Below are 22,877 nucleotides of genomic sequence, written 5' to 3'. Positions count from 1 at the left end.
CTCCCCCGGGCAGCAGCTCAACCCCTTCCTCTGCGCAGCCACCCCCAGCCCCGTGGCAGCCAGACCTCACGTCCCCAGCAAGCTCCTGGCCAAGCTTCGCCAGCCAGCAAAGAGCAGCCACCGCCTCTATCAGCATCGCGTGCCTCAGCTGCTGCCTGCCCACGGCTGCCCTCACGAGTAACATTTTTCCCTGGAAAAAAAAAAAAAAAAAAAATCCTACCCCAGGATCTAATCTCTCCCACTCCCAAGCTTATTTCTCTGATCTCCGCAGCTCCTCCAGCTTTCATCGTCCCTGACAAGATAGCTGTGTCCCGAGAAGCAGGCAGCAGGACACGGCCAGCCCTGTTCCCACCAGAAAAACACCAGGCCTGCACGGGGACAGGGAAGCGCGGCACCACTGACCCGTCCCCCCCGCCCCAGAGCGCCCGTGCAGCCCTCGGCTCCGGCAGCCACGGCGGGGCCCTGGCAGAACAAGGCACGCTGTGTTCCCACGGGGCCAGCCCGGCGAGGCCGCCACCGCGGCAGGAGCCTGTGAAAGGCGGCTCTGTCTGCTGCCAGCGGGCTGCTGCCAGCGGCCCCCTCAGAACAGCAGCCCCCGGGCAGCAGGGCCACAAGGAGCAGGTGCAGCTGGGGGGGACAAGGGGAGCCCTGGCTGGTGCTGGTGGTGCTGGGGGCGATGTGGAGGCCCCCTTTGCTGCAGGCAGGGGGGTCCCGGCCCGCTGCTCCCAACCCTCTCCTCCCCCTGCGCTCACACTGCGGATTTTTGCCGAAGCCAGGCCAGCAGCCCCACGCACTGAGGAGGCCCTGCCCCACAGCCCCTGGCCCAGCCCCACACATGCCTAGGAAGGTGGCGCCCTTGGGGGAGCATGACGCCACCCCACACCTGCTGAACACCTCGTGGGGGAAAGCCCCTTTGACTCCCGCCCCCCATCCCGCCCCCCCATCCCCATCCCGCAGCCCCCCACGCCCCGGCCCCGCAGGAAGGACAGCACCATGGCTCTCCTCGCACCCAACCCATTTAATACAAGTACAAGGCACCCCTGCCCGCGGGGCCAGGGGAGGCTGGCACCCCAGGAAGGGGACCACACGCCCCGAGGGCTTTGTCCTGCAGCAGCAGTGACCTGGGCTGACATCCGAAGCAGGAGGAAGGGACCAAGCTGAGCCAAGGGGGTTGCAGAGGCAGCACCCCGCTCCTCATGCCAGCCAAGGACCCTATGGGAAGGGAGCCCGGCCTGTCACCTGCCTTCCGCGTTGGGTTTCCCGAGCTCCGTGCTATCTTTAGGCACTGCACCCCCCACCAGCCTGTGGAAGGAAGCGTGGCCGTGCTCAGCCCTCCCTTCCCCTCACTGCCAGGCAAGCAAGGGAGCAGCCAGGCCACAGGTACCAGCAGCTCCACGTCCACTTGCTGCCCAGACCTGCCCGCTTGGGGACTGGGCGTGCAGTGCTGATCACATTCCCACCTCTTCTACCACTCACACAGGCACCGTCCACAATTCAGCAGCTGGACGCACGCTGGAGAATGCAGGCCTGCTGGGGCAGAGGCACAGGGTGCTGGGGGACACGCTCCTCTGTAGCAGCCTGAGCTGCTGGCAAGGGGGGATGTCGTGAGAGAGGGGGGCACCCCGCCAGCCTGCGGGACCTGGCTTCTGTCCAGCCCTGCTGCCCCCAGCTCCTCACAAACATCCTCCAGCCCCAGACCAGTTGTGGAACTGGGTTACACAGACAACGGGGGGCTCAGGGACACCCCTCACCCTAGGCTGGGGCAGGTGGGAATCCCCCTTCTGGGGCTGGGGACACCAAGCAGCGGCAGTGCACAGGGGCTAGGGGGGAGTGGGACGAACCTCTGGGTATAAATAGGCTGCTGGGGAGGGGCAGGGCAGGCTCGTCATTAGCACCATGGTGGCAGAGGGTGGGGAAAGATGGGGGTCAGACCCACTCCTGCAAGGAGCGCTTGCAGTACAAGAGCATTCGGGGCGTGCCCTTCCTCTGCATCTGCACAATGACATAGATGAGGCCGAGGATGCAGAGCAGCAGCACCAGCAGCACCAGCACCATCACGACGCTCATGGTGCGTGTGTACTCGTCAATCTGCACCACCACGTCCACGTCACCGCCCTGCTTGCGACCGCCCTCGCTGTAATCCTCCTCATCCTCCTCTTCCTCCTCCTCCTCCTCCTTGCCTTCAGACCGCCCACCAGGGTTCTCATCCCCATCAGGGTTGAAGGGAGGCTGGTCGACGTCAGGCCACCGGGGGTTGGGGTCTGGGACCAGCTCCACATGGCAGCCCATGAAGTCCCGCAGGATGGATTTGGGATAGCCTGGCTCCGTTTTGAGTCGCTCATTGTCAAACTTCCAGTACTTTGTGCCTCTGTAGAAGTACGTTGAAGCTGGGGGAAGAGAAAAAGATGGGGGGGGGGAAGAGATGGAGGTGGGGGGTGAGAGGCTGTAGTCCCCTGCCAGGCACAGCACACGGCTGGCCTGCAGATTGCAGTGTTTGCTTCAGGATCTGCAAAACAGGGGAAACAGGACTCCCTGCCCTTTGGAAGGGCTAGCTGGGCAGCTCCTGGGCTCCCTCCCAGCTCCCACGTGATGGAGAAGAGCAGAAAGAGCAGAGAAAGGTGGCCTCTGTTTCCATCCGATCTCTGCAGCACCCTGCTCTGCCCACACGGCCATGCTCTCTGGCCACCTGCTGTTGGAGGGGCACGTAGCTGCCGACAGAGGAGACTGCATCCCCCCTCACCCCCCTCTTCTCCTCTACTTACAGGCATCTGAGCTGAGGAAGGCACCCTTGGGTGAGGGAGGGATGCCCACCCAGACCGAGATGGGCTTGGGGTACCCGGGGTCCACCGAGCGCGTGTCCTCGTTGAAGCGCCAGTATCTGTGGGAGGCAGAGGGACCTGGTGAGCTGGCAGGGGGCACGGACACTGCCCCCATCCCACAGCTGCGGACAGCACAGGGGTCTCTGCTGATGGCAGCCCCGCAGCTGTGGTGGCCCCGCTTTTTCCCCCATCAGCTCAATACACCCCCCTGCGCAGGAAGCCATTTGCCAACAGCCCACCGTCCCACCTCCACCCAGCCCACACCATCCCCGCTCCAGACAGGAGAACGGAGGCACAGGGCAGGGGACAGCAGGGGGGATGACCCTGGAGCCCTGCTGAGGGCAGCACGTACCTGTCCCCACGGAAGAAGAAGGTGTGCCCCGTGGGCTCCCACCAGACCGCAGTGTCAATTCTGTCATAGGGGATGCCCTGCCCATAGGTGGCCAGTGGCTGCGGGTACCCAGCCTCCAGATTGGCTTCTCGGAAGAGCCAGTACCGGTCACCTGGGTGGGAAGGAAATGGAGAAGGCAGATGAGGCCGCAACCCAGCTGGTGCAGTGTGCATGCGTGCAGCCGGAGAGGGAGGGGGTGTGATGCCTGTGGCCACCCCATCCCTTGGCCAGAAGCCTTAGGGACCAGACAGCAGCTCTTTATACCTGCAAAGCCGAGCAGACTGCGCAGGTGCTTTGGGAGGGGATCAAGACAGCTGGGAGCACACCAGGCCACGACGTGGCAGCACACTCCACTCCAGCCCTCCCACCCAGCTCCAGCCGCGCTGCTCACCTTTAAAGAAGACAAATCTCCCATCGTGCCTCTCATAGGCAGCGTCGATGTCCCCGGGCAGGCCCCGCCAGAAGTGCCCGATGGGCATGGGATAGTTGTCCAGCACCCGGTTGTGCCGCACCCTCCAGAACCATCGGCCCTGTTGGGAAGCAGGGTGTCAGCAGGGCACACAGGGACAGAGTTCTGTGCTCAGGCAGAGGGAGCCAGGGCACCCGAGTCCATCGTCTCATTAGGGCCTTCCACCTGAGAACTCCAGAGCAGATACAGGGCAGGAAGGGGTCCTGGAAGGTACCTTAAACACGAACATCTCCCCCCGCAGCACTGCCACCGTGTCGAAGTTCCCATCGCAGATGTCGGGGCCGTACTGGTCAGGTCGCTCTGGGCTGCCAGGTTTGGGGGGCCGCTCTGGTTTCCCTGGCGGGCGTGGCCTGGGGGGCCTCTGGTCTGGCCTGCCAGGTCTTCGGGGCGTCACGGTGGGCAAGGGCTTGGTGGGCTGAGGGTGCCCATCTGCGGTACCTGGGCAGAGGAGGAGAGAGAACGGATGGAGTGCTTGCAAGCCAACAATGTCAGCGCCTCCCTCCCCCTGCTCCCAGGCCAGGCACAGTCCCAAGCCCGTGCACCCAGCTTCCCGGCTGGTGGAGCACCCCTGTCCCTCTGCCCAGCCCACGTCCCAGCGCAGCTGGCTCCCTCACCGTACAGCTGTTGGATGCCCTTGAGGTCATCCTCAGGCAGCTGGAAGTTCTCTGTGTCCATCCACTGGTAGAAGGGGGCCATGATAGCACTGGGGTTGCTGGAATGTTCCAGGCCCAGCGAGTGCCCCAGCTCGTGCACGGCCACCAGGAAAAGGTTGTTCCCTGCAGGGAAAGGCACTGTCAGCAAGGCAGCAGGGCACCTGGCATGGGGCAGCTTCCTGGCCCCAGCACTCTGCACCCTGTGCCAGGGATGCTCTGCGACGGAACCAGAGCAATCTGCGTCACCCCCAGAGGAAATGTTCTGTCTGCCCTGCAGGCCCTGCCAGGCACACATCACCCAGGTGCCGGGCCACAACCAAACCCTGCCTTCTCCATTCACCTTGCCACCCCAGCCCCCTGCATCGGCTCACCAGACACATCCGTGTTCTCCAGCGTCCAGGGCTCATCTGAGTCGAAGTGCGTGTCCCCACCCATCCCTGGGCCGGGGAAATAGGCATGAGCCAAAAATCCCCCGACACCATCAAAAGGGGAGCTGTCCCCGTGGAAACCAGAGGCAAAAAGCACCATGATGTCAGCCTCCTTCTTCCGCTTCTGACGAATGTCCTCATACGGCACCTCCTGGAAGACGAGCGGCGTGGCCTGCTCCCACACCCGGAAGGCTTGGCGGATGGCCTCATACGAGTGGTACCGGCCCAGCTTCTCCGTGTAGTTCTGGATGCTGAGGGCACAGAGCAGGGCCTCGATCAGGATGGCCCACGGCAGCGCTCACCCACTGCAACCCTGCTGCAGCTTTGGCCCAAAGGGTCTGCAGCTGGGCTGTGAGCAAACCCTAAGCCCGAAAAAGCTGCCATGTGCTGATTGCTGGGTACCTGAACGTGAGATGGCTCTGGCTCCAGCGCCGCCCCGTGAGCGCATACCTCTTCCGCCGCATGTTAGACTTCATCTGGACCCCAAACTGGTCTGGGACCCCACAGCGGGGACGCTTCATCCACCTGCCAGGAGGGCATCAAGTGAGGGCTCAGCGCACCACCCGGGGAAAAGCACCCAGAGGAGTTACGGCCACCACAGCCAGCGAGAGAAGCTGCAGGTGTGGAAGGGAGACATGGGTCCCACGGGAGACAGCACCCACACTTCTGGGTGCGTATGCAGGCAGGGCTCAGGGGGCCAGCAAGCTGAGCTTTCCATAGCCTGCAGGGGCTCACTGCCAATAGAAGACGACAGCAGTGGTGTGAGCACAAAGATCAGACCAGTCATCTCCATCGCTCTGGGAAAGGGAACTTGTGGTCAGCCAGAGGCCGATCCCCGCTAAAGGGGTTCGGGAAGAGGTGGGCCAGAAAGTCAAGCTTCCTTCTGCAAGAGCAAGAGAGCAGCTCACAGAGAAACTCACATTTTGGTCTCCTCATCCAGGACACCAGTGACGGTGATCCCGTAGAACTTCTGCATCTCCGAGAGGGCTGAGGAGAAGATCTGAGCAGAGCGCATGGTGGACATCTGCCTGCTCGACTGGGGCAGGTAGCCATACAGCCGCAGCCATGCCTGTGAGAGAAAAACAAGCATCAGGCTGACAGGCAGGGATGAGGAAACCTGCCTTTCACTGATGCCCCCCTACTGTCAGCCCCAACTAGAGCTGCCCCAGAATGAAAAGCTCCTTGAGACGCCAGCCATGTGCACACCCAATGGGCCTGGACTGCCAGTCCCAGGAGCACCGCTGCCGCAGCTCTGCTGTCCTCATCTGCTGCTGCCTCCAGGTGTGCTGGCCTCACCGGGGCAGCCTCTCCCCGTCTCTGAAGGAGCACGCCCGCGCTCAGGGACGCTCTGTGAGCCAGCTGCTGGGGGGAGCACTCCACCCGGGCAGGATGGGAGGTTGGGAGAGAACACAGGACAGGGTGTGACGGGGCAGGCCTGAGGGGCCGCTGGCCCTACCTGCTGCAGCGCAAGGGGCACGGGGACTCGCACGCAGCCACGGCACTCTCCAGATAGCTCCCCAAGGCCAGAAGGGGCCAAACCACAGCAAGAGGCGTGCTCCTGATGTGGGTCCCTGACCCCAAGCCCCACACCATCACTTCTGGGCTGCAGCCCGGGTGCCGCAGGGACAAACGGAGAGCGAGCCAGGAGAGAGCAGCGGGGAAGTGGTGCAGCTGGGCCCAGCCCTCGCCTGAGGCTGGGCAGGCGCGGGCAGGATCCACGCTCCTACCTCCCTGGGAGCGAGCGCTTTTGTCCCTGCTCTCAGCTTGCAGGGGGAGGCGAGGCCGCCAGCAGGACCTGCCGGGAGCTGGTGGGAGCCTGGCTCCCCGGCCTCAGCCCTCAGGAAGCGCCTGGGCTGGCTGCAGAGCTCCACGGGGGGCTCAGCACCCCCACGGGCTGCACGCAGGAGGACGAAGACGAGGATTCGGGCAATGCCTCGACTGCCCCGGTGTCCGGGGCCGTTCCCGTGCCCCCAGCACCGCTCGCCCCCAGCACCGCACTGGGGAAGCCGAGGCGCTGAGCTCAGCCGCGTGCCCGCAGCGGCTGCAAGGAGCATCCCTGGTGCCCCGAGCTGCCTCTGCTGCCCCTCGGCGCTCCAGGCGGCACGGAGCCGGCCGCGCCACCAGCCCGGGGTTACGGCGGCGTCGCTTGGTGGGGGAGCCAGGCCCGAAGGCCCCGGGGTGCTCAGCCCTGCGGGACCCCCCAGAGGGGCTCCTGCCTGCGGGGCTCCCCGTCCCGCAGCTCTCCCCGTCCCGCAGCTCTCCCCAGCGGGCACACAGCGCTCCCCCCCCTCTCCCCCGCTCACCTCAGCGTTGACTTCGCCGCCCGTGGCCGCTCCCCCCCCCACCAGCAGCAGCAGCAGCAGCAGCAGCAGCAGCAGCAGGGCCCGGAGGCTCCCGCCCGCCCTGCAGGGGGCGCCGCCGCCGGCCGCCATCCCGCGCCGCGCCGGGCCGGGCCGGGCCGAGCTGCCCGAGCTACGCCGCCCTCATGGCCCGGGCCCGGGCCGCCGCGGGGGCTGCGCGGAGCTGCATGGGCGGCGCTGCCGGGCGCCTGCCGGGGCCGTGCGGGGGGGGCTCAGGCCGGCGGAGCGCGGCCCATGTGCCTCGGCTCGGCTCGGCTCGGCCCGGCGGACAGACGCGGGGCGGCGGCGGGGCGGCGCCGAGCGGAGCGGGGAGGAGCCGGGCCGAGCCCCCCGCCCCCCCGGCCAGCGGCACCCGGGCGCCCCCCGCTGCTCCTCGCCCACGGCCCGGCCCCGGACTTTGTCCCCGCCGCTCTCGGGGCGTGCTCGGGCGGACACCGGCGGCGGTTTCGGTGCCGGCGCTGCCGAAGGCCTGGACGCCCGCCCTCTGCTCCGCAGCTGCTGCCCAGGCAGGTTTCCGGCAGCACGGCTCAGCGCTCTTCTTTGTCACCGCGTCAAGGTGCCCCGGGAGCCACCACTGGGTGCTTCCCAAGGTCGGGGGGGGGGGCAGACCGACCCCAGCCAGCGCCCCCCGGGAGGCAGCGTGGCCAGCTGCCGCGGCTGCCTACTGGGCGCTGACCGCTCCCCGATGAGCTCAAACCACACCGAAACCAGGAGGGGTTTGCAGGAGCCAAGTTTCAATGGAAGTCTCCAAGTCTCGCTCTTTTTTTTTTTTTTTTTTTAAAAGGGGAAAAGCAAAACAAACAAAAAACAACTTGGGGCATAATCACTTAAAGTCTGTGCATATCCCTATCCCAGAAACTAACTAACTAAAGACGGGGTCTGGATAAAAAGGGGAAAGGGGCATGCTGAAAGCAGCAGTGAGCAGCGCGGCACTCTGCCAAATACCTGGACCAGATGTGCATCCGGAGGGGACCACTGGTGTAACACCCCCCCCTGGAGCGAGGTCCTGACTGCCTCAAATTCAGCTCTCCCAGGCATCTTCACAGGCTGCACTGACCTAGCAGCCCATGTGCTGAGCCACCCAGACCAGAGACTTGGGCAAATGAGTGCTGGGACCATCAGCTGTCAGTGCCAAAAACAAACAAACAAACAGAAATCAACATGCAGGGGAGAGAGAAGAAAGAAGGGGGGAGGGTTGTTTCATTTTAACTGAACAATGCGTTGAATTTGCTGCTTCTCCCTCGCAGTCCCCCCAGGAATTCTATTAATTTGAAAACCAGATATTGCAGGGGAGTTGGCAGACAAAGACCTGCACTGAGACAGAAGCTCCAATGGCTGTGAGGGCCCCGAGCTTCCTTGTGTACAAGTGGAAGGAGAGTGCTACACCCAGCTCACGGAAGGGCTTGCAGACACTGCCTCATTTGAAGTCTGCAGGAGCTGCTGAAGCTGGGCACTTCTGAAATTGAACAGCTCAAATATACCACAGAAACAGTTTTATGACATGAGGAGACAGATTTTACCGTCAGAAGCAGCCTCACGGTTTTTCATCAGACAAACGTGAAATGAAAGATTCAGGGCAGCACATCAGCATCTTGCTCTGAATACCTAAGAGGCTGCAGCAGACCTTCCCGCAGGACAAAGGATAGAAAGGACCTTCTCTCAAGGGACAAAGTCCAGCCCACAGTCAACAAGGTCATCACTGCACCGACGGTGTTGTTTTCACGGGAAAGTGCGTGTGCCACTCCTTGTCTTGCTCAGCAGCAGGCACCGCCTTTCCAGCTCAGTCACGATATGAGAGCCGACACTGCCCTCTCTTGGGCTCGCCCTAGAATGACAGCAAGCTTCTGACGGGAAGCTGCCCTCCAGAAAAGTCCTTCTGACACACACGATCTTCAAATAAAGTCGTTGTTTTAAAACCAGCCCGAAGCCACGCTGGGTTAGCACTGAAACACAAGGGATTTCCAACCTCTCTGCCGAGATTTAACCTTTTTGCTGTTTGGTGAAAGAATCTGATGCTGTAATTTTTCTGTAGAGGCAGCAACAGCGTGAGATGAACACGGAACACGACCCGTGAACTTCTCCGGGCTGGGTTACGGTACGGAAATGCTCTGGTGCAAGAGTCTAGCTCTGCATCCTTGTCTCTTGCTTTTCAGAACGAGGGACTCTGAGCTCAGCAGTCAGCATGCTCCAAGCCTCCTGACAAGAAGTTGGTGCTATTTCCAACCGTGTGAGACATACTTCCTTTAGCAAGAGCTTCCCACGCTACCTTATTCCTCTTTAACATAAGGCATCTATGGCTTTGATATACATATATATATAAAAAATCAGCAACTGTGGGATGGTTGGAACCACCAGTGCTGACTGAAGCACATCCTAGCTGCTGACAGCACGCTGCTGTAGGAAATCTGCTACACACACACATTTCTTTAGCCAGAAACTCAAACCTGGAAGTCGCACAGTTTGATACCACAAACTCCCCAGAGCTGCTGAGCAGACAAGAAGAACGTGGGAGGTGTGTGACAGCTTCCACCGCTTAGAGCTGTGCTGGAGAACAGTTCTTTGTTGAAAAGCAGGGTCTTCAGGGCTCTGAAACCTACCAGGCCCTACCTCAAGGGGAAAGAGAAGAACTTGTTCCCTGACTTGCAGCGGATTTGCTCCCATTGGACACGCAGAACGAGCGCTGAGTCCTCAAACCTGTCCACAATGTCCTAGAAAACACACGCAGAAGGCAGGAGTCAGTACAAGGAGGGTGGACAGGGCAAATCCCAGAAGATGGAGTCAGCAGCTGCCTCTCTGAACCAAGTCAGAGATGAGTTTGTGGCTGGCAGCTTCTGACTTCCTTCAAGAAGATGGTTTAACTCATCGTCCCCGCAAGAAGTTTCTCTTCTTCTGATCCACTGGAGTTTGCCTCACAGAAAAAAACTCCCTCTCTGCTCCTCCCCTCCTCTCCGCCTGGTGTGGGGACGCACCTGGAGCTCCTGCAGACACTGCCCCTCCAGGCTGCCAGTCAGGTCCCCAACACACCAGGCCAAGCTGATATGGAACGATGGGTCCTGAAGATAAAACATGGATCAGATCGCAAGAACGAAAGGTGGCTTTGCTCAATGCAGGGAGCCGCAGTGGGGTATTTGGTACGGTGCTGCCCTGCCTGTGATCTCTGAGCATTCTGCAGACATGGGCAGGAGGATCCCGAAGGAGGGAGCCCCCTCAGCCATCTCGGCAGTTACAGAGCTGATACACAGCTGTGCTGGAAATCAGATGAACCCTGGGCTCCTTACTCCAGTCTTCTTGGACACCAGCAGGCAAGACTGCCTGGTTCCCAGCCTCTCTGCTGTCATCTGTGGTAGCTTTTCTAAACACACAGAGAACCTCTCACAGACAGTCCTAGACTGGGTAGGTGGGTCACTTCTGGGTCCCCCGCTCACTTCTAGAAACAGAGAAATCAGGGTTTGGTCCTTCAAAATCCAATCCTGTCCCCAAAGTTAGTGCCAAGGAAACAGGTTGAACTGATGCCCCAGGAAACTGCCTGAGGAAGAGGCACAAGCATCTCCTCAGTCCCACAGTACTCACCCCATGCCCCACTCAATCCACTAGGACAATCCCGGATTGTCCTACACAGTGGGATTGTCCCCGCTGTGTCTGTGATGTGCTCTCTCAACTGTAGGCACCTGACTCAGCCCCAGAAACCCAATTCCCAGAAGCTACTAGTTAGCAGTTAACACCTTTACTCTCCTGGACAGGACATGAAACAAAAACTTACACTAGTCCCATTCTCAGCAATATCCTGTTCAGGATGTTAACGGTGAATGTCACTGACTAGCACACTGGAGACCATTTCAGAGTCTAACCTCTCCACTCCCAAATATTTGGGGTTGAATATTTCATGGACTAGAAGCCCCCAACCCTCACAGGGAACCAGCCAGAATCTCCAGACCAGCAGGGAAATGCAATACACCTCACCTTGTAGAATGTGGGGAGGTCAAATTCCTCCATAACTTTGTCCACCTCTGAGACCAGTTCCAGCAGCTGGAAATGCCCAGCGGAGACCTCCAGTCCAATGAAGGTCCTGAACAAAGACAAGGAGAGAGCGCACGCACCCTGTCATGCTGCGGAAAGCACAGCCGTAAGCATACTAACCATGTATTCCTACCAGGCAAAGTTCCTAGCCCTTTTTCAAAGCAGAAAAAAAAAAGAATCTGAGAAACGCTAGGCTTAAGCATTCAGGCACACCGGACTACTCTGAAAAAAAAAAAAAAAAGAAAAAAAGGAAAAAAAGCCATAAAGACATGGCAGCAGGCGGAAAACTGGAGAAGCAGGACTGGATCACAGAATCATAGAATGGCTGAGGTTGGAAGGGACCTCTGGAGATCACCCGGTCCCATCCCCCTGCCAAGCAGGATCACCTAGAGCGTGTTGCACAGGATCACATCCAGGCAGGTTCTGAGTATCTCCAGAGAAGGAGACTCCACAACCTCTCTTGGCAGGCCGTTCCAGTGCTCTGTCACCCTCACAGTAAAGAAGTGCCCCCTCATATTCAGCCATAACTTCCTGTGCTTCAATTTGTGCCCATTGCCGCTTGTCCTGCCGCTGGGCACAACTGAAACGAGTCCGGTTCCATCTTCTTGACACCCTCCCTTCAGATATTTATATGCATTGATGAGATCTCCCCTCAGTCTTCTCTTCCCCAACCTAAACAGGCCCAGCTCTCTCAGCAAATGATATATAAAGCAGACTTACTAGATTAACTCAGCACCTTTTGAGACATGAAAATTCATTTTCCAGGCAAAGGACACACTTGATGGGGTATTTCAGTAGAGCACTGAACACTACGCCCTGTTCAAGAGCAGTAGTTACATTTAAGAAAATGTAAGTTGCTACAGTTGTACAATAGGATAGGAAGTGGCTAGAAGGCACCAGCTGCGAACAGCACAAATGGGGAAGTACTAATGACAAAGAGGTTCCTCCTCAAGGATCGTCTTGGTGATACTTTCTATATGCCTGTGCCTGATGGCACGGGAGGCCTGGAGGACAAATATCACTCAGGAACTGCTTCCTCCCGCCCATGACTAACATGCTTTGCCATTCCCATCAGATTTAGCAACTTTTCATAATTGTAATCACCTTTCTTTTAATGTGCTTTGACATTTAAACTACTTAATTGTGTTAAATTGGAATTGGCACTATCAGGCTTCTGAGCTGACACGCAGGTGAATTAGCACTCTCAGAGCTATTTGTCTCCAGCCCTTTGAAGACTTGCACTGCAATTTCATGATCAGCATAAGCTGGCACTGCTGCCAAAAGAGGTGGCCCCCACTCTGCCTGCCCCAGGCTGCTCATTCCCCCTCACCCACTCCCTGAGCTGGCATGAGGATCTGTGAAACCACAGAGCAAACCAGATCGGAGATGGCAATGCACTGGGCTGCCTCCTTTGGCAGCACTGTCTGCTTTAGCTGATGTGAAGCTACAGCATTAGTCTAACCCCGGCAGAAAGGCCTGCCTCGGGTCATGTTGTCAACACATCTCTTCTCCTCTCGTAAGAAGACTGAAATTCTGCAGCCTGAGGTTCAGTCACCACAGAGAACAATAGCTTGCAGAGAATCAATACTGAAGCTAAAAAATTATGCACCCTGGAGCACTCCTGGAAGCGGCTGAGCAAAGCTATGAAACCTCAGTCAGTGAGGTGGTAAGATGGGGAGATTGCATTCTGGTCCTCCACATAACTGCCTGCAGCAACTGCCACAGCATAGGACAGGCAGCGCTACGCTTCCCATCCACAAACCACCTCACCCAGCCTTCTCCCCAGGCAGGCTACTCTATTGTTCACTCACCTGGTTTTGTTCTGGTTGGTATACACTTTCATTTGGTTAGCTACACAGAAGAACCTGAAATAAGAAAGATGCTTTTTCAGATAGGAAAAAAAAAAGAAAAAAAAACCAACAACAACAAAATAAAATAAAATAAAAAAACAGTCCAAAGATGGGGAAGATACAGAATTTCTACCAAGCTGTGGAAAGACAAAGGCAAACACTTGCTCCAGTCAGACTGAATTGGTGCAACTGGAACCTTTCTGGGCTTAAATTAATCCATTTCCCACCAGTGTTTTCAGCCTTCTGAAGAGCAGGCAGCAAAAAAAAAAGCACTAAAACATCTGATCCTTGGTGGGTATCTCAGCCAAATGCAAGCAATGAAGCCAGCAGTGAATATCCACTGTTTCGAGGACAGCACAGCTCTGGCCTTGTCCTTGAAAGTGGAGTCCTTGCAGGCCACAGCAATATCGCTGGCACAAGTATGGCTGGCCTGCTGATTTGTGTGGTGCTGGATCCCAGGGCAGACAGAAAACTCCCCAGGCTTTACTGGTGCAGCACCAGCTCCCAGAGGGAAGACTTACTGTGCAGACGCTGGTGGAGCAGAGACCAGACCCAGTGCAAGGAAAGGAACGGATGCACAGGAGCTCCTGCGAGGCTCAGCTGCTCCTACCTGTCAAAGGAGGCCAGGCGCTCCTTGAGGGACTGGACAAAGGGGTTTATCCAGTGATAGCGCAGCACCACGCTCTGTGAGAGACTGACGTGGAACTCTTCCATGGCAGTGAGTGAGGAGACATAGGTTCGAGCATGGGACACTAGGAGGTCCAACAACTCCAGGAATTCCTCCTGGACTTTGTCTGCAAAGCAAATGGCAGCACATTCAGAGCCTGCTCCCTCCCCACAGCATCAGCCACAGATCTTGGGGACAGGGAGGGAGCAGTCACCAGACAGAAGCAGCTCAGGGTGGGAGCACCCTGCACTGCCTGGCATGCAGTGTCAAGCACCGAGAGAGCTTCACATCTTCTTAAGGACACATGGGACAATATTGTCTAAAATATGTCTGCCAGCTTAAAGCTGAAGCGTAAGGTAGGAACAGTACCCTAGCTCCCTGACGCCCTGCATGGCACAACTGCGAACAGCACTGCTAGTCCTTACTCCAGAAAGGGGCCGGTGCTGTGACCACTGCTCCTACCAGACCACAGAAAGACCAGAAGGAGGCTAGAGAAAAACCCATGTACCCGTCCATGCTCCGTATCTGGTTTTTGACAGGCTGCTCTTCTCCTGCCCTTCCATTAGAGGCCTTGGCACTGAGAGCAAAGATGATTGGACTTGCTAACCCAGCAGTCACTCCAGCTCATGGCAAGAGCCATGGGTCTCTTGATCCCCCTCCTGATCCCTACAGACCTTGTGTGCATTTGTGGAAAAGAAAAGGCTGATGTGCTTTGTGCAACCAGCAAGCACATTTAATGACACGCTGAGAAACAGCACCTTGTGCTGGGCACAGATGCCTGCCCATTACAAGGCTGCTGCTCGCCGAGTGCTTGCAGAGGGAGGCACAATCGCGTGATGTTTCTCGGATGACACGTGTTTTCACAGCCCAGTCTTACCTGCACCCCAGCTCCTAAACTAGACGCATGCGGACTCCCAGGGCTCTTCGTGCCTTACCTGACCAGCTGGAACCTGCGACCAGCACAGACGGCCCTGCTCCCCAGAGCTCCCTGCCCTCCCCGTGCCCCAGCCCCGCTCAGGAAGGCTGTGGGGCAGGGACGAGTTTACCTACAGGGCATGTAGACGTAGGTCGCCCAATTGCCCCGCTCGTGAGGGAAGCTGCGCACACGCCCGCCGTGCTTGGAACTGTCCTCCGCACCCCTCTCCTCCTCCTCCTGCTCCCTGAACATGTCCAGCACGCACTCGGGGACGGGCAGCCGGGGCCGGGCCGTGCTGCAGGGAAGGAAGAAGCAGCGCTCAGCACCCGCACCCTCCGCCTGCCCCGGCCCGGCCCAGTCTCGCACCCTCGCCGTCAGGGGCCGGCTGCGGAGCGCGGGCCTCGCCCGGGACCTGGCGAACGGCCGCGCCGCGGCACCCACCTGGCCCGGGGGGAGGCCCGCGCTCCGCCGCTCTGCTGCCGCCCCCCTTCCTCCTCCTCCTCCTCCTCCTCGGAGCTGCTGTACCCCACCAGCGCGGCCCTCATGGCGTTCCGGGACGGCGTTCCGGGCCGCCCTCCCTCCCTTCCTCCCTCCCTCCGAGCCCCGGCAGCGGCCCCGACCCCCCCGCCGCGTCCGTGAGGCGCTGTTGGCGGCGCGGCCCGGCAGGGGGCAGCCGCCCGGCCCGCCCCGCCTCCTCCTCCTCCTCCTCCTCCTCCTCCTCCGCCGCCGCCGCCGCGGCCGGCCCGGCCCGCTCCTCAGCCCGGCCGCCGTCGCCGCCCAGCCCGGCCCGGCTCAGCCCGGCCCGGCCCTGCCCGCGGTACCGGCGGCAGCAGCGGCCGCCCCCCTGGCCCGGCTCCCCCCCCACCCCCGCCGGGCGCCGCGGCTACGCCAGCGCGGGGATCGGGCGGAGCGCGCAGGCCGCGGCCCCGCCCGCAGCGAGCGGGCTGACAGGGGCCTCCCGCCGCAGGTGAGGGGCCCGGCTGCCGCCGCCGCCGCCCTTTGTGTGGGCCTCGCCGGGACGCGGCGGCGGGGCGGGGGCGGGCTCCGGCCGGGCGGGGCTGGGGCCTCCCGGGCCTCCAGCTGCCCTCACGCCGCGTTTGCCCGCAGGCCGGCCGGACCCGGGCTTCGGAGCGGCGGTCCCATGGGGAGAGGCGAGGGGCGGCGCGGGCCCGGCCGCGGGCTCGGGCTCGGGCTGCGGCGCTGCCCGGCGGCCGGCATCTGAGGGGGGTCCCGCGGCTCCGCCCGAGGCCCGGCCGGGCGCTGCGGGAGCCGGCACGGCGAGGCCCGGGCAGCAGCGGGGCTGGGAGCGGACCATGCCGGAGGGGGCCGCGCCGCTTCTGCAGTTTGAAAGTACCTCTTCTGCGCCGTGTGCTCGCCTTAAATGGTTGCCGCTTCGTACCTCCCACGGAGGGATGAGTTAGACGCGGAGCTGGCGCTAACGAGGTTATCTATGTAGAGCACTTGGCGAAACAGGTTGGTATTTCTTCTTCTCTTCTGGGGTTGTGTGAGCGTCTCCTCGCCGTTAAGCCGGCGGCCCAGAGGGTCTGGGGTGCTGCCTCCGCTCCTGTGGCGTTGCTGCTGCAGGGGAAGGTAGTGACTGGTGCGTGCGGTGGGATGTGGGGTTTTTTGTCTCCTCTTCTAGGTACTGTAACTGCCAAAGCTCTCCCATCGTGTCAGACGTCAAGGTGAGCCTCGGAGGACTGAAACGGGAGATCCTGGTGGCAAACCGTGCCCTGGCAGGTGGAGCGTCTGGGTGTTTTAGTGCCAAAGTTTGTGCTGGAGGACAAAGTAATTCAGCGTCACTATAGGCAGAAGCGTGTGCCACTGCTGCCCGAACTGTGAGGTGTAGTCAAGTCTCAGCAGAGTATGGGGGCAGATGGGGATCATTAGAAGTTATTTTCTCTGACACCCATTATTGTTGAGCTTAAAATAAAACAAACCCCTTCCCAGAAGACCAAAGTTTCTACTTATGCTGGCTGGAGGCAGGTTATTTTACACAGAAATAGGTATGTTCTTGAGGGGGTAGGGGACTGTGGCCCAGGGGTGCCAGCTACAGCTTCTTACCAAGGTCTGGATGCATCTTTTCCCTTGAGGTGTTTTGGCGTGCTTCATACCTGCTGCTCACTTGTGGATTTAACTCTTCTCTAAGTTGACATCATGTTTTATTGGATGTCTCCAAAAAGACCAAAACTTTCCAGTGAGCGAAAATCCTGTGATGCCTTAAAGCCAGGGAGTATGTCTGGCACAAGTTCTTGTGCTCCGGTGTACAGTTATTCCACAGTTTGGTAGAAGGTTCAGCCAAACAATTGCTTTAATGCTTCTTTTATCTTCATGGGGAGTGCTGTGCATGAGACCTGTGGGTTCTGTTTTTTGTCTGCAGGTAGGATAATGTTGAGGGCAAACCTTTCCCTGAGCTCCCTGGTTCTTCCTAGTCTACACTTGCCACAGGTAGAGGGGGGAACCTCACGAGTACATCCCTGCTCTGATGCTATCAATGGTTCATGTGCCTGATAGTGGAGCTTCATGAGGAGTTTGAGAACTGGAAGAACTGCTTCACTGGGCTGTTTCAGCTGTGCTTGGATCAGGTTGGAATCTGCTCTGATACCTGTAAAATTTTACCTAGTAGCTTTTTGAGCGCACAGCATTTGGCATACATCAGCCCACGCAGAGAGAGTAGTGAATGTGTTCACCCTGTTAGAGCTGCCCCAGCAGATGTTTGGGAGCTTCCTGTCGAGCATTTTGGTCAGACTGCACATTGCATGTTTTTCAGAAAGAAAATGTTTTTATGCAAAAAAAATCTAAAAACACGGGTAGAAATTGTAACTAGCAAGCTCCTGCTGCTCTCCCTAGTCAAGGTGGCTGTCACAGAAGAGCTGCTCGGTCAGGGAGGCACCCTCTGGCCTGTGCCTCCCTGGAGGCTCAAGCAGGAACTGGTGATGTGTCACCAGATGTTCTCAGCCAGTGCCCCAAGCGGGCTGGGAAGCTGGGTGACCAGCGAGCAGCGGCACACAGCAGCATGGTGTGCTGCGCTGCCAGCACTGGGCCTGACAGAGGCTGCTTCTTGTAAGAGCTCACCGCTCAAACACGTGTTTGGGTTGGCCAGGCAGAGCCCATCCCTTTCCATGTTGAGCAGGCCTGGCTTTTCTGACAGCAGCTTGCAGTGCTCCGGCTCTGGTTAGCTCCCCTGTGCCGTTCGCCAGGTCGCCTTGCAGGGGTGCAGGAGAGTTTGCAAAGTGAGCCGTGAGTGGGCCTTGACTAGAGAGCTGTCCGTCCGTCCTCCGAGACCTGATGTGAACTATCTTCTTCCTTGCAGAGAGAGCTGGTCCCTGGGCTGCATCTCTTGGCCTTCCCAAATGTGACATATCACAACCAGCACAGAAAAGGGCCTCCTCTTATCTTCAAGGCACTTCCTTCTACCTTCCTTTCATTTGTCCAAAAAAAAAAAAAAAAGTGAAACGGAAAAACAGAACATGTAGTTCACAAAGAACTTCTGCTGGTCTGAAGAGGAGCCTGTGGCATCTCAGCCTCCCTGCCTCCTAAGATCCTGGCTGTGTGCTGGATTTCCTATCCTCGATTTCAGGATCAGCGACAGGGAATCAGGATCTTGGATAATTTCAATTTTTATTTTTACTTGAACCCTTTCAACCGAGAAGCTGAAGCTGTCACTGCTAAAACCCTGTTTCTTTTTCCCAAGCATGTCAGAAAGCTGGCAGCAGCAACAGCAGCAACCACAGCAGCCGCCGCCGCCGCAGCAGCACCACGCTGGGGCAGCCACCCTTCCAGAGCATTCCATCCCACCCGGCACTGCTGACAACCCTCTGGGCTGTGCCGTGTACGGCATCCTGCTCCAGCCGGACCCGAGCCTGCAGCACCACCAGCACGCCCCGATCCAGGCTGGAGAGCCGTCCCACAAATGCGGGGTGTGTGGCCACGACCTCACTCACCTCTCCAACCCCCACGAGCATCAGTGTTTGCCAGGCCATGACCGCTCTTTCCAGTGTACCCAGTGTCTGAAGATCTTCCACCAGGCCACTGACCTGCTCGAACACCAGTGCATCCAGGTGGAGCAGAAGCCCTTTGTGTGTGGGGTGTGCAAGATGGGCTTCTCCCTACTCACTTCGCTGGCACAGCACCACAATGTCCACAATGGCAATGCCATGAAGTGCTCTATCTGTGAGAAGACCTACAAGCCTCCCGAGGCAGAGCATTCGCAGCCTCTCGATCCCTCGGAGAAGCCCTACAGCTGCTCCATCTGTCAGAAAACCTTCAAGCACCTCTCGGAGCTGTCCCGGCATGAGCGCATCCATACAGGTGAGAAGCCCTACAAGTGCACTCTGTGTGACAAGAGCTTCAGCCAGTCATCCCACCTGGTGCACCACAAACGGACGCACAGCTCGGAGCGGCCCTACAAGTGCACGGTGTGCGAGAAGACCTTCAAGCACCGCTCCCACTTGGTGCGCCACATGTACGCGCACTCGGGAGAGCACCTCTTCAAGTGCAACGTCTGCGAACTGCACTTCAAGGAGTCGTCAGAGCTGCTGCAGCACCCCTGCACGCCCAGCGGGGAGCGGCCCTTCCGCTGCGGCGAGTGCCAGAAGGCCTTCAAGCGCCCCTCGGACCTGCGGCAGCACGAGCGCACGCACAGCGAGGAGCGGCCGTTCAAGTGCGACCTCTGCCAGATGAGCTTCAAGCAGCAGTACGCGCTCATGCGCCATCGCCGCACGCACAAGGCGGAGGAGCCCTTCAAGTGCAACCTGTGCGAGAAGGGCTTCGTGCAGCCCTCGCACTTGGTGTACCACCAGCATGTGCACGGCATAGAAAACCTCTTCAAGTGCAACGTGTGCCAGAAAGGCTTTAACCAGTCTTCAGAGCTGCTGCGGCACAAGTGTGTGCAGAACGCAGAGCGGCCCTTCAAGTGCGCTGTGTGCAACAAATCCTACAAGCGGGCCTCAGCTCTGCAGAAGCACCAGCTAGCCCACTGCACGGAGAAGCCGCTCAAGTGCACGCTCTGCGAGAGACGTTTCTTCTCCTCCTCGGAGTTCGTGCAGCACCGCTGCGACCCAGCCCGTGAGAAGCCCCTCAAGTGCCCTGACTGTGAAAAGCGGTTCAAGTATGCCTCGGACCTGCAGCGCCACCGGCGCGTGCACACGGGTGAGAAGCCCTACAAGTGCCCCTCCTGCGAGAAGGCCTTCAAGCAGCGTGAGCACCTCAACAAGCACCACAGCGTGCACGCCCGGGAGCAGCAGTACAAGTGCATGTGGTGTGGGGAGCGGTTCCTGGACTTGGGCCTGCTCCAGGAGCACAGTGTCCAGCACACGGCTGAGGGCGCCTACCAGGTGGCTGCCTGCTTGCCGTGAGCCTTATGCCCTTCGATGGCTTTCAGCTTGCATGTGATGCTCCCGAGCCTTGGCCTCCCCTTCCCTCTCCTCAGTTGTAGGTGGCCTCCAGGGAGCTGTGGGAGAAGGGGGAGGTACAGTGGGCAGTCAGGTAGATTTTCCTCTGGCCTCTGTGGCTGATACCCACCTGTAGTGCAGGGGTTGATGGATGGTGCGAAAAGCTCAGAGGGTGGAGAGGAAAGGAGGGAGGTGGGGAGAGGAAACAATGCCTGCAGTTGCCTGGTGTCCCCTGGACTGTAGTTCACGCCGTACCTGGAGTTCCAGTGCTGGGAGCTGGCAGGTCTAAGCTCAACTGCCCCCTGCGGATAGCAGTCCTTCGCACGTGGCCTCTTTCCCCCGTCCTGCCTGGTCAGGCCAGCGGAGAGGGCTGGGTGACTCCTTCTGGAGAGTGCTTGGGAACAAGGCAGAGCCAGCCCCCCCCTTCTCCCTGTGTGCGCTGCTTGCTGAGGAAATAGCAGGTTTCCACCGCTGGGATCTCCCAGCTTCATTACTCCAAACTCAATTGAGTGACTTGAGAGGACCCTTTCAGATCATTGGCATTTATTGACTGCCTCGATCTCCCCTGCTCTCCCTCTTTCTAGACTGTAGGAAGGGAAAAGCCATGGGGCCACACAGCTCCAAAATGCACTTTGGCATTGCTGCTTTTGCAGTCGCTGGCTGGCACACTTGGGAAGTGTTTTGAGCAAGCCTGCCTGCACCCCATCCCTGCAGCAGCAAGGGGAAGGGTAACAAGTGCCACGTGCTACTGGAGAGTGTGGCGAGGAGAGTCCCCATGCTGGTACTCCTGGCCAGGAGCCCGGCATTGACATGTTTATTCGTGAGGGACCTCGCTCTCCTGGGAAGAAGTACCTCCAGCCTCTAGGCCCCTTCCCTCCTTGTACAGCTTGGGCCATGAGCATGGCTCCAGGGGGTCAGGCAAAGGGATGTCCCAGCAACTCGAACACTAAGGGGTGAGGTGAACACTACTAATAACCTACATCGTTAGAAATGGTCTCAGCCATCCCTGATGGTAACCCATGTGGTGCGCTGGGGCACCTGATTTGCCGGGGGGAGCCAGTTCTGTCCAGAGCAAGTTGGGAGGATCCTTCCCAGCCTGTCGGGTCAGCTCCGTGGGAAGGGGAAGGCTAGCAGTGGGTAAAGGAGGAGTGTATTTTTACCCTCTTGCGGAAGTCCTGTTTTACCCCTTTACTCTTTCTTTACCTCTTCTGTATTTTTCAGATTTTGCACAGTTCTTGTAAACATCACTTAAAAATAAATTTCCCCTAGTAAGGTTGATGCAGCCTCAGGTGTTTTCCTCTGCAGGATTTTGATGGCTTCTCACAACCAAGAGACCCGTTACATGCCAATTAGATGCCTTCAGGGTTGAGGCATGCTTAGTAGTTGTTCACCAGCCTTCCCCTCTGCATCTTTGGAGATGCTAGAGTATTAAAACCCTGTATACTCTAACCCCAACTGGATGTGGTTCTGGACAGCCTGCTGTAGCTGACACAGCTTGAGCGGGAGGTTGGAGTAGATGATCTCCAGAGGTCCCTGCCAACCACAGCCCTTCCATGATCTTGGCTGGCCGTCATGCGAGGAGGAGCGTTTTGGGTAGCTGTAATAAGTGATCGGCAGCCAATAAATTGCCCTTGTGCTGTGCAGGTGATTAGAGTAAGTTTAAAAAAATATCCACAGCAGGTCTAAACACGTTAGCCTTGCACAGTTGGGCTGTGCCTGCTTTGCTGATAGAGGACACTAATCTAAAAGGTGGAGAAAGGCTTTCTGTTCCATTTCCAGCACCGAGGAAGAACAGAGCAGGAATGTGCATTTCCATGGGGGCTGGGACAGTTCAGTGGTAGGTCTGACCCTGGGGCTGTCTTCATGTGCTTTAAGGAGTTGAAAACAAACCTTGCTCTCTGCTGCCCAAGGAAGAGGGACCGATGTTCATCTTACTTCATGCTGCCTCAAAGATGTAGAACTTCCTACCAAGTTTTCTGTCTGCGTTTTTTTTTGTTTTTCTTTTTGCCTTTTTTTAAAGCAGTTTGTTAATGTTCATTAAAGAAATACCGTATAGTTTAACTTGATGTCATACTGGATTTTTTTTTTAATTAAAAAAAAAAAAGATGTAGTAACTTGGATTTTTAAAGAACTCTCTGGTTTTAGGTAGCCTTTTTTTTCTTTTTGCTATTTAACATATAGGAAGTTCAGTGTATGCTTAAGTGTAGGAGTGAAAATTAATCAGAGGCAGGCTCAGCCTGTCTTTAGAGGAGGGCTTGGTGGTGATGGAGGCCTCCCTGGCTGAGGCTCAGGTCCTGGGCCAGGAAACCGAAGCCCGAGTTTCTGAAATGTGGTCACCGTTGACAGCTCCAAAACCAAAACCAGACGAGTGCTTGTTCCTTGGAGACCCGGAAGGAACACGTAGCACCTCTGACCCAGCTCATGCGTTAGTGAGTGAAAATCTACAACTAAAGGTAGTCGAGGATCTGTCTCCGGACTTGCTGCGGTGGTGGGAGCAGTGCCTTTGTACTGTTTTCTTCCCTCCCGGAGGCCTGAGTGCCCCTGCAGCAGCTGCCTGCCTTGGAGCTGCCGCATCCCATCCCCTTGGTCCCAGTGCTCCCAGGGACCGCAGCGAGGTGCTCCTGTGCTCCGCTGCTGTGGGGCCGCACAGAAAGCCCTCAGTGCACCCCAAGGATCCCTGGTTCAGCGTAGGAACTGGGAACAGCCGAGTAGCACGTGGAGCAGGGCGAGTGTGAGCAGGGCTGTTCACACGAGGGACTGTGCCTGGGGGAGAGGGGATGCTGTATGGAGCTTGGAAGGGGTGAGTCTGGAGTCACCTCTTCAAAGCTGGTGCCTGGATAGAGGCCAGGCTGCTCGGAGGCACTGAGCACTCTGCAGCTGGGGCTCCTCTGCCAGCTCATCAGAAAACCCGGTC

General features: G+C 58.4%; 3 protein-coding genes across 9 annotated transcripts; 1 reads left to right on the top strand and 2 right to left on the bottom strand.

The window, feature by feature from the left end:
* Positions 1-998: 998 nt before the first annotated feature.
* On the bottom strand, positions 999-7,232 carry MMP15 (matrix metallopeptidase 15). The gene is made up of 10 exons (XM_035543735.2): positions 7,064-7,232; positions 5,681-5,829; positions 5,163-5,285; positions 4,704-5,011; positions 4,294-4,455; positions 3,894-4,117; positions 3,602-3,740; positions 3,172-3,322; positions 2,763-2,878; positions 999-2,387 (listed from the first exon to the last, which is right to left on the bottom strand). Exons 1-10 carry the CDS (start codon positions 7,190-7,192, stop codon positions 1,927-1,929), a joined length of 1,962 nt encoding a protein of 653 aa, XP_035399628.1. The 5' UTR covers positions 7,193-7,232; the 3' UTR covers positions 999-1,926.
* A 1,380-nt stretch (positions 7,233-8,612) lies between these two features.
* USB1 (U6 snRNA biogenesis phosphodiesterase 1) lies at positions 8,613-15,204 on the bottom strand. Its single transcript, XM_035543752.2, has 7 exons — positions 15,012-15,204; positions 14,705-14,865; positions 13,598-13,781; positions 12,949-13,002; positions 11,081-11,186; positions 10,090-10,173; positions 8,613-9,828 (listed from the first exon to the last, which is right to left on the bottom strand). The coding sequence occupies exons 1-7, from the start codon at positions 15,113-15,115 to the stop codon at positions 9,724-9,726; spliced, it is 798 nt and encodes a 265-aa protein (XP_035399645.1). The 5' UTR covers positions 15,116-15,204; the 3' UTR covers positions 8,613-9,723.
* A 299-nt stretch (positions 15,205-15,503) lies between these two features.
* ZNF319 (zinc finger protein 319) lies at positions 15,504-22,024 on the top strand. 7 transcript variants are annotated; one of them, XM_035543552.2, is made up of 4 exons: positions 15,504-16,043; positions 16,213-16,255; positions 16,951-17,155; positions 17,884-22,024. In XM_035543552.2, the coding sequence occupies exon 4, from the start codon at positions 18,266-18,268 to the stop codon at positions 19,925-19,927; it is 1,662 nt and encodes a 553-aa protein (XP_035399445.1). In that variant the 5' UTR covers positions 15,504-16,043; positions 16,213-16,255; positions 16,951-17,155; positions 17,884-18,265; the 3' UTR covers positions 19,928-22,024. The 7 variants fall into 7 exon arrangements, with proteins under 7 accessions (XP_035399445.1, XP_035399446.1, XP_035399442.1 ...); XM_035543553.2 differs by having other exon boundaries at positions 16,213-16,310; XM_035543549.2 differs by having other exon boundaries at positions 16,213-16,413.
* Positions 22,025-22,877: the final 853 nt, after the last annotated feature.

The sequence above is a fragment of the Cygnus atratus genome, chromosome 12, assembly GCF_013377495.2.
Source record: "Cygnus atratus isolate AKBS03 ecotype Queensland, Australia chromosome 12, CAtr_DNAZoo_HiC_assembly, whole genome shotgun sequence".
NCBI lineage: Eukaryota > Metazoa > Chordata > Aves > Anseriformes > Anatidae > Cygnus > Cygnus atratus.
The sequence above is the reverse complement of the archived record's forward strand: the minus strand, read 5'-3'. Positions and strand labels throughout refer to the sequence as shown.

Excerpts from the sequence above, each read along its gene's own strand:
- USB1 (XM_035543752.2), bottom strand. The coding sequence starts at position 15,115 with ATGAGGGCCGCGCTGGTGGGGTACAGCAGCTCCGAGGAGGAGGAGGAG. Across the intron at positions 10,174-11,080 it reads ACCTCCCCACATTCTACAAG|GACCCATCGTTCCATATCAG; the intron begins GTGAGGTGTATT and ends TTTTATCTTCAG. Across the intron at positions 9,829-10,089 it reads AGTGTCTGCAGGAGCTCCAG|GACATTGTGGACAGGTTTGA; the intron begins GTGCGTCCCCAC and ends TGTGTTTTCTAG.
- MMP15 (XM_035543735.2), bottom strand. The coding sequence starts at position 7,192 with ATGGCGGCCGGCGGCGGCGCCCCCTGCAGGGCGGGCGGGAGCCTCCGG. Across the intron at positions 5,830-7,063 it reads GCGGCGAAGTCAACGCTGAG|GCATGGCTGCGGCTGTATGG; the intron begins GTGAGCGGGGGA and ends TTTCTCTCACAG. Across the intron at positions 3,323-3,601 it reads GAGATTTGTCTTCTTTAAAG|GTGACCGGTACTGGCTCTTC; the intron begins GTGAGCAGCGCG and ends CTTCCCACCCAG.
- ZNF319 (XM_050713241.1), top strand. The coding sequence starts at position 18,266 with ATGTCAGAAAGCTGGCAGCAGCAACAGCAGCAACCACAGCAGCCGCCG.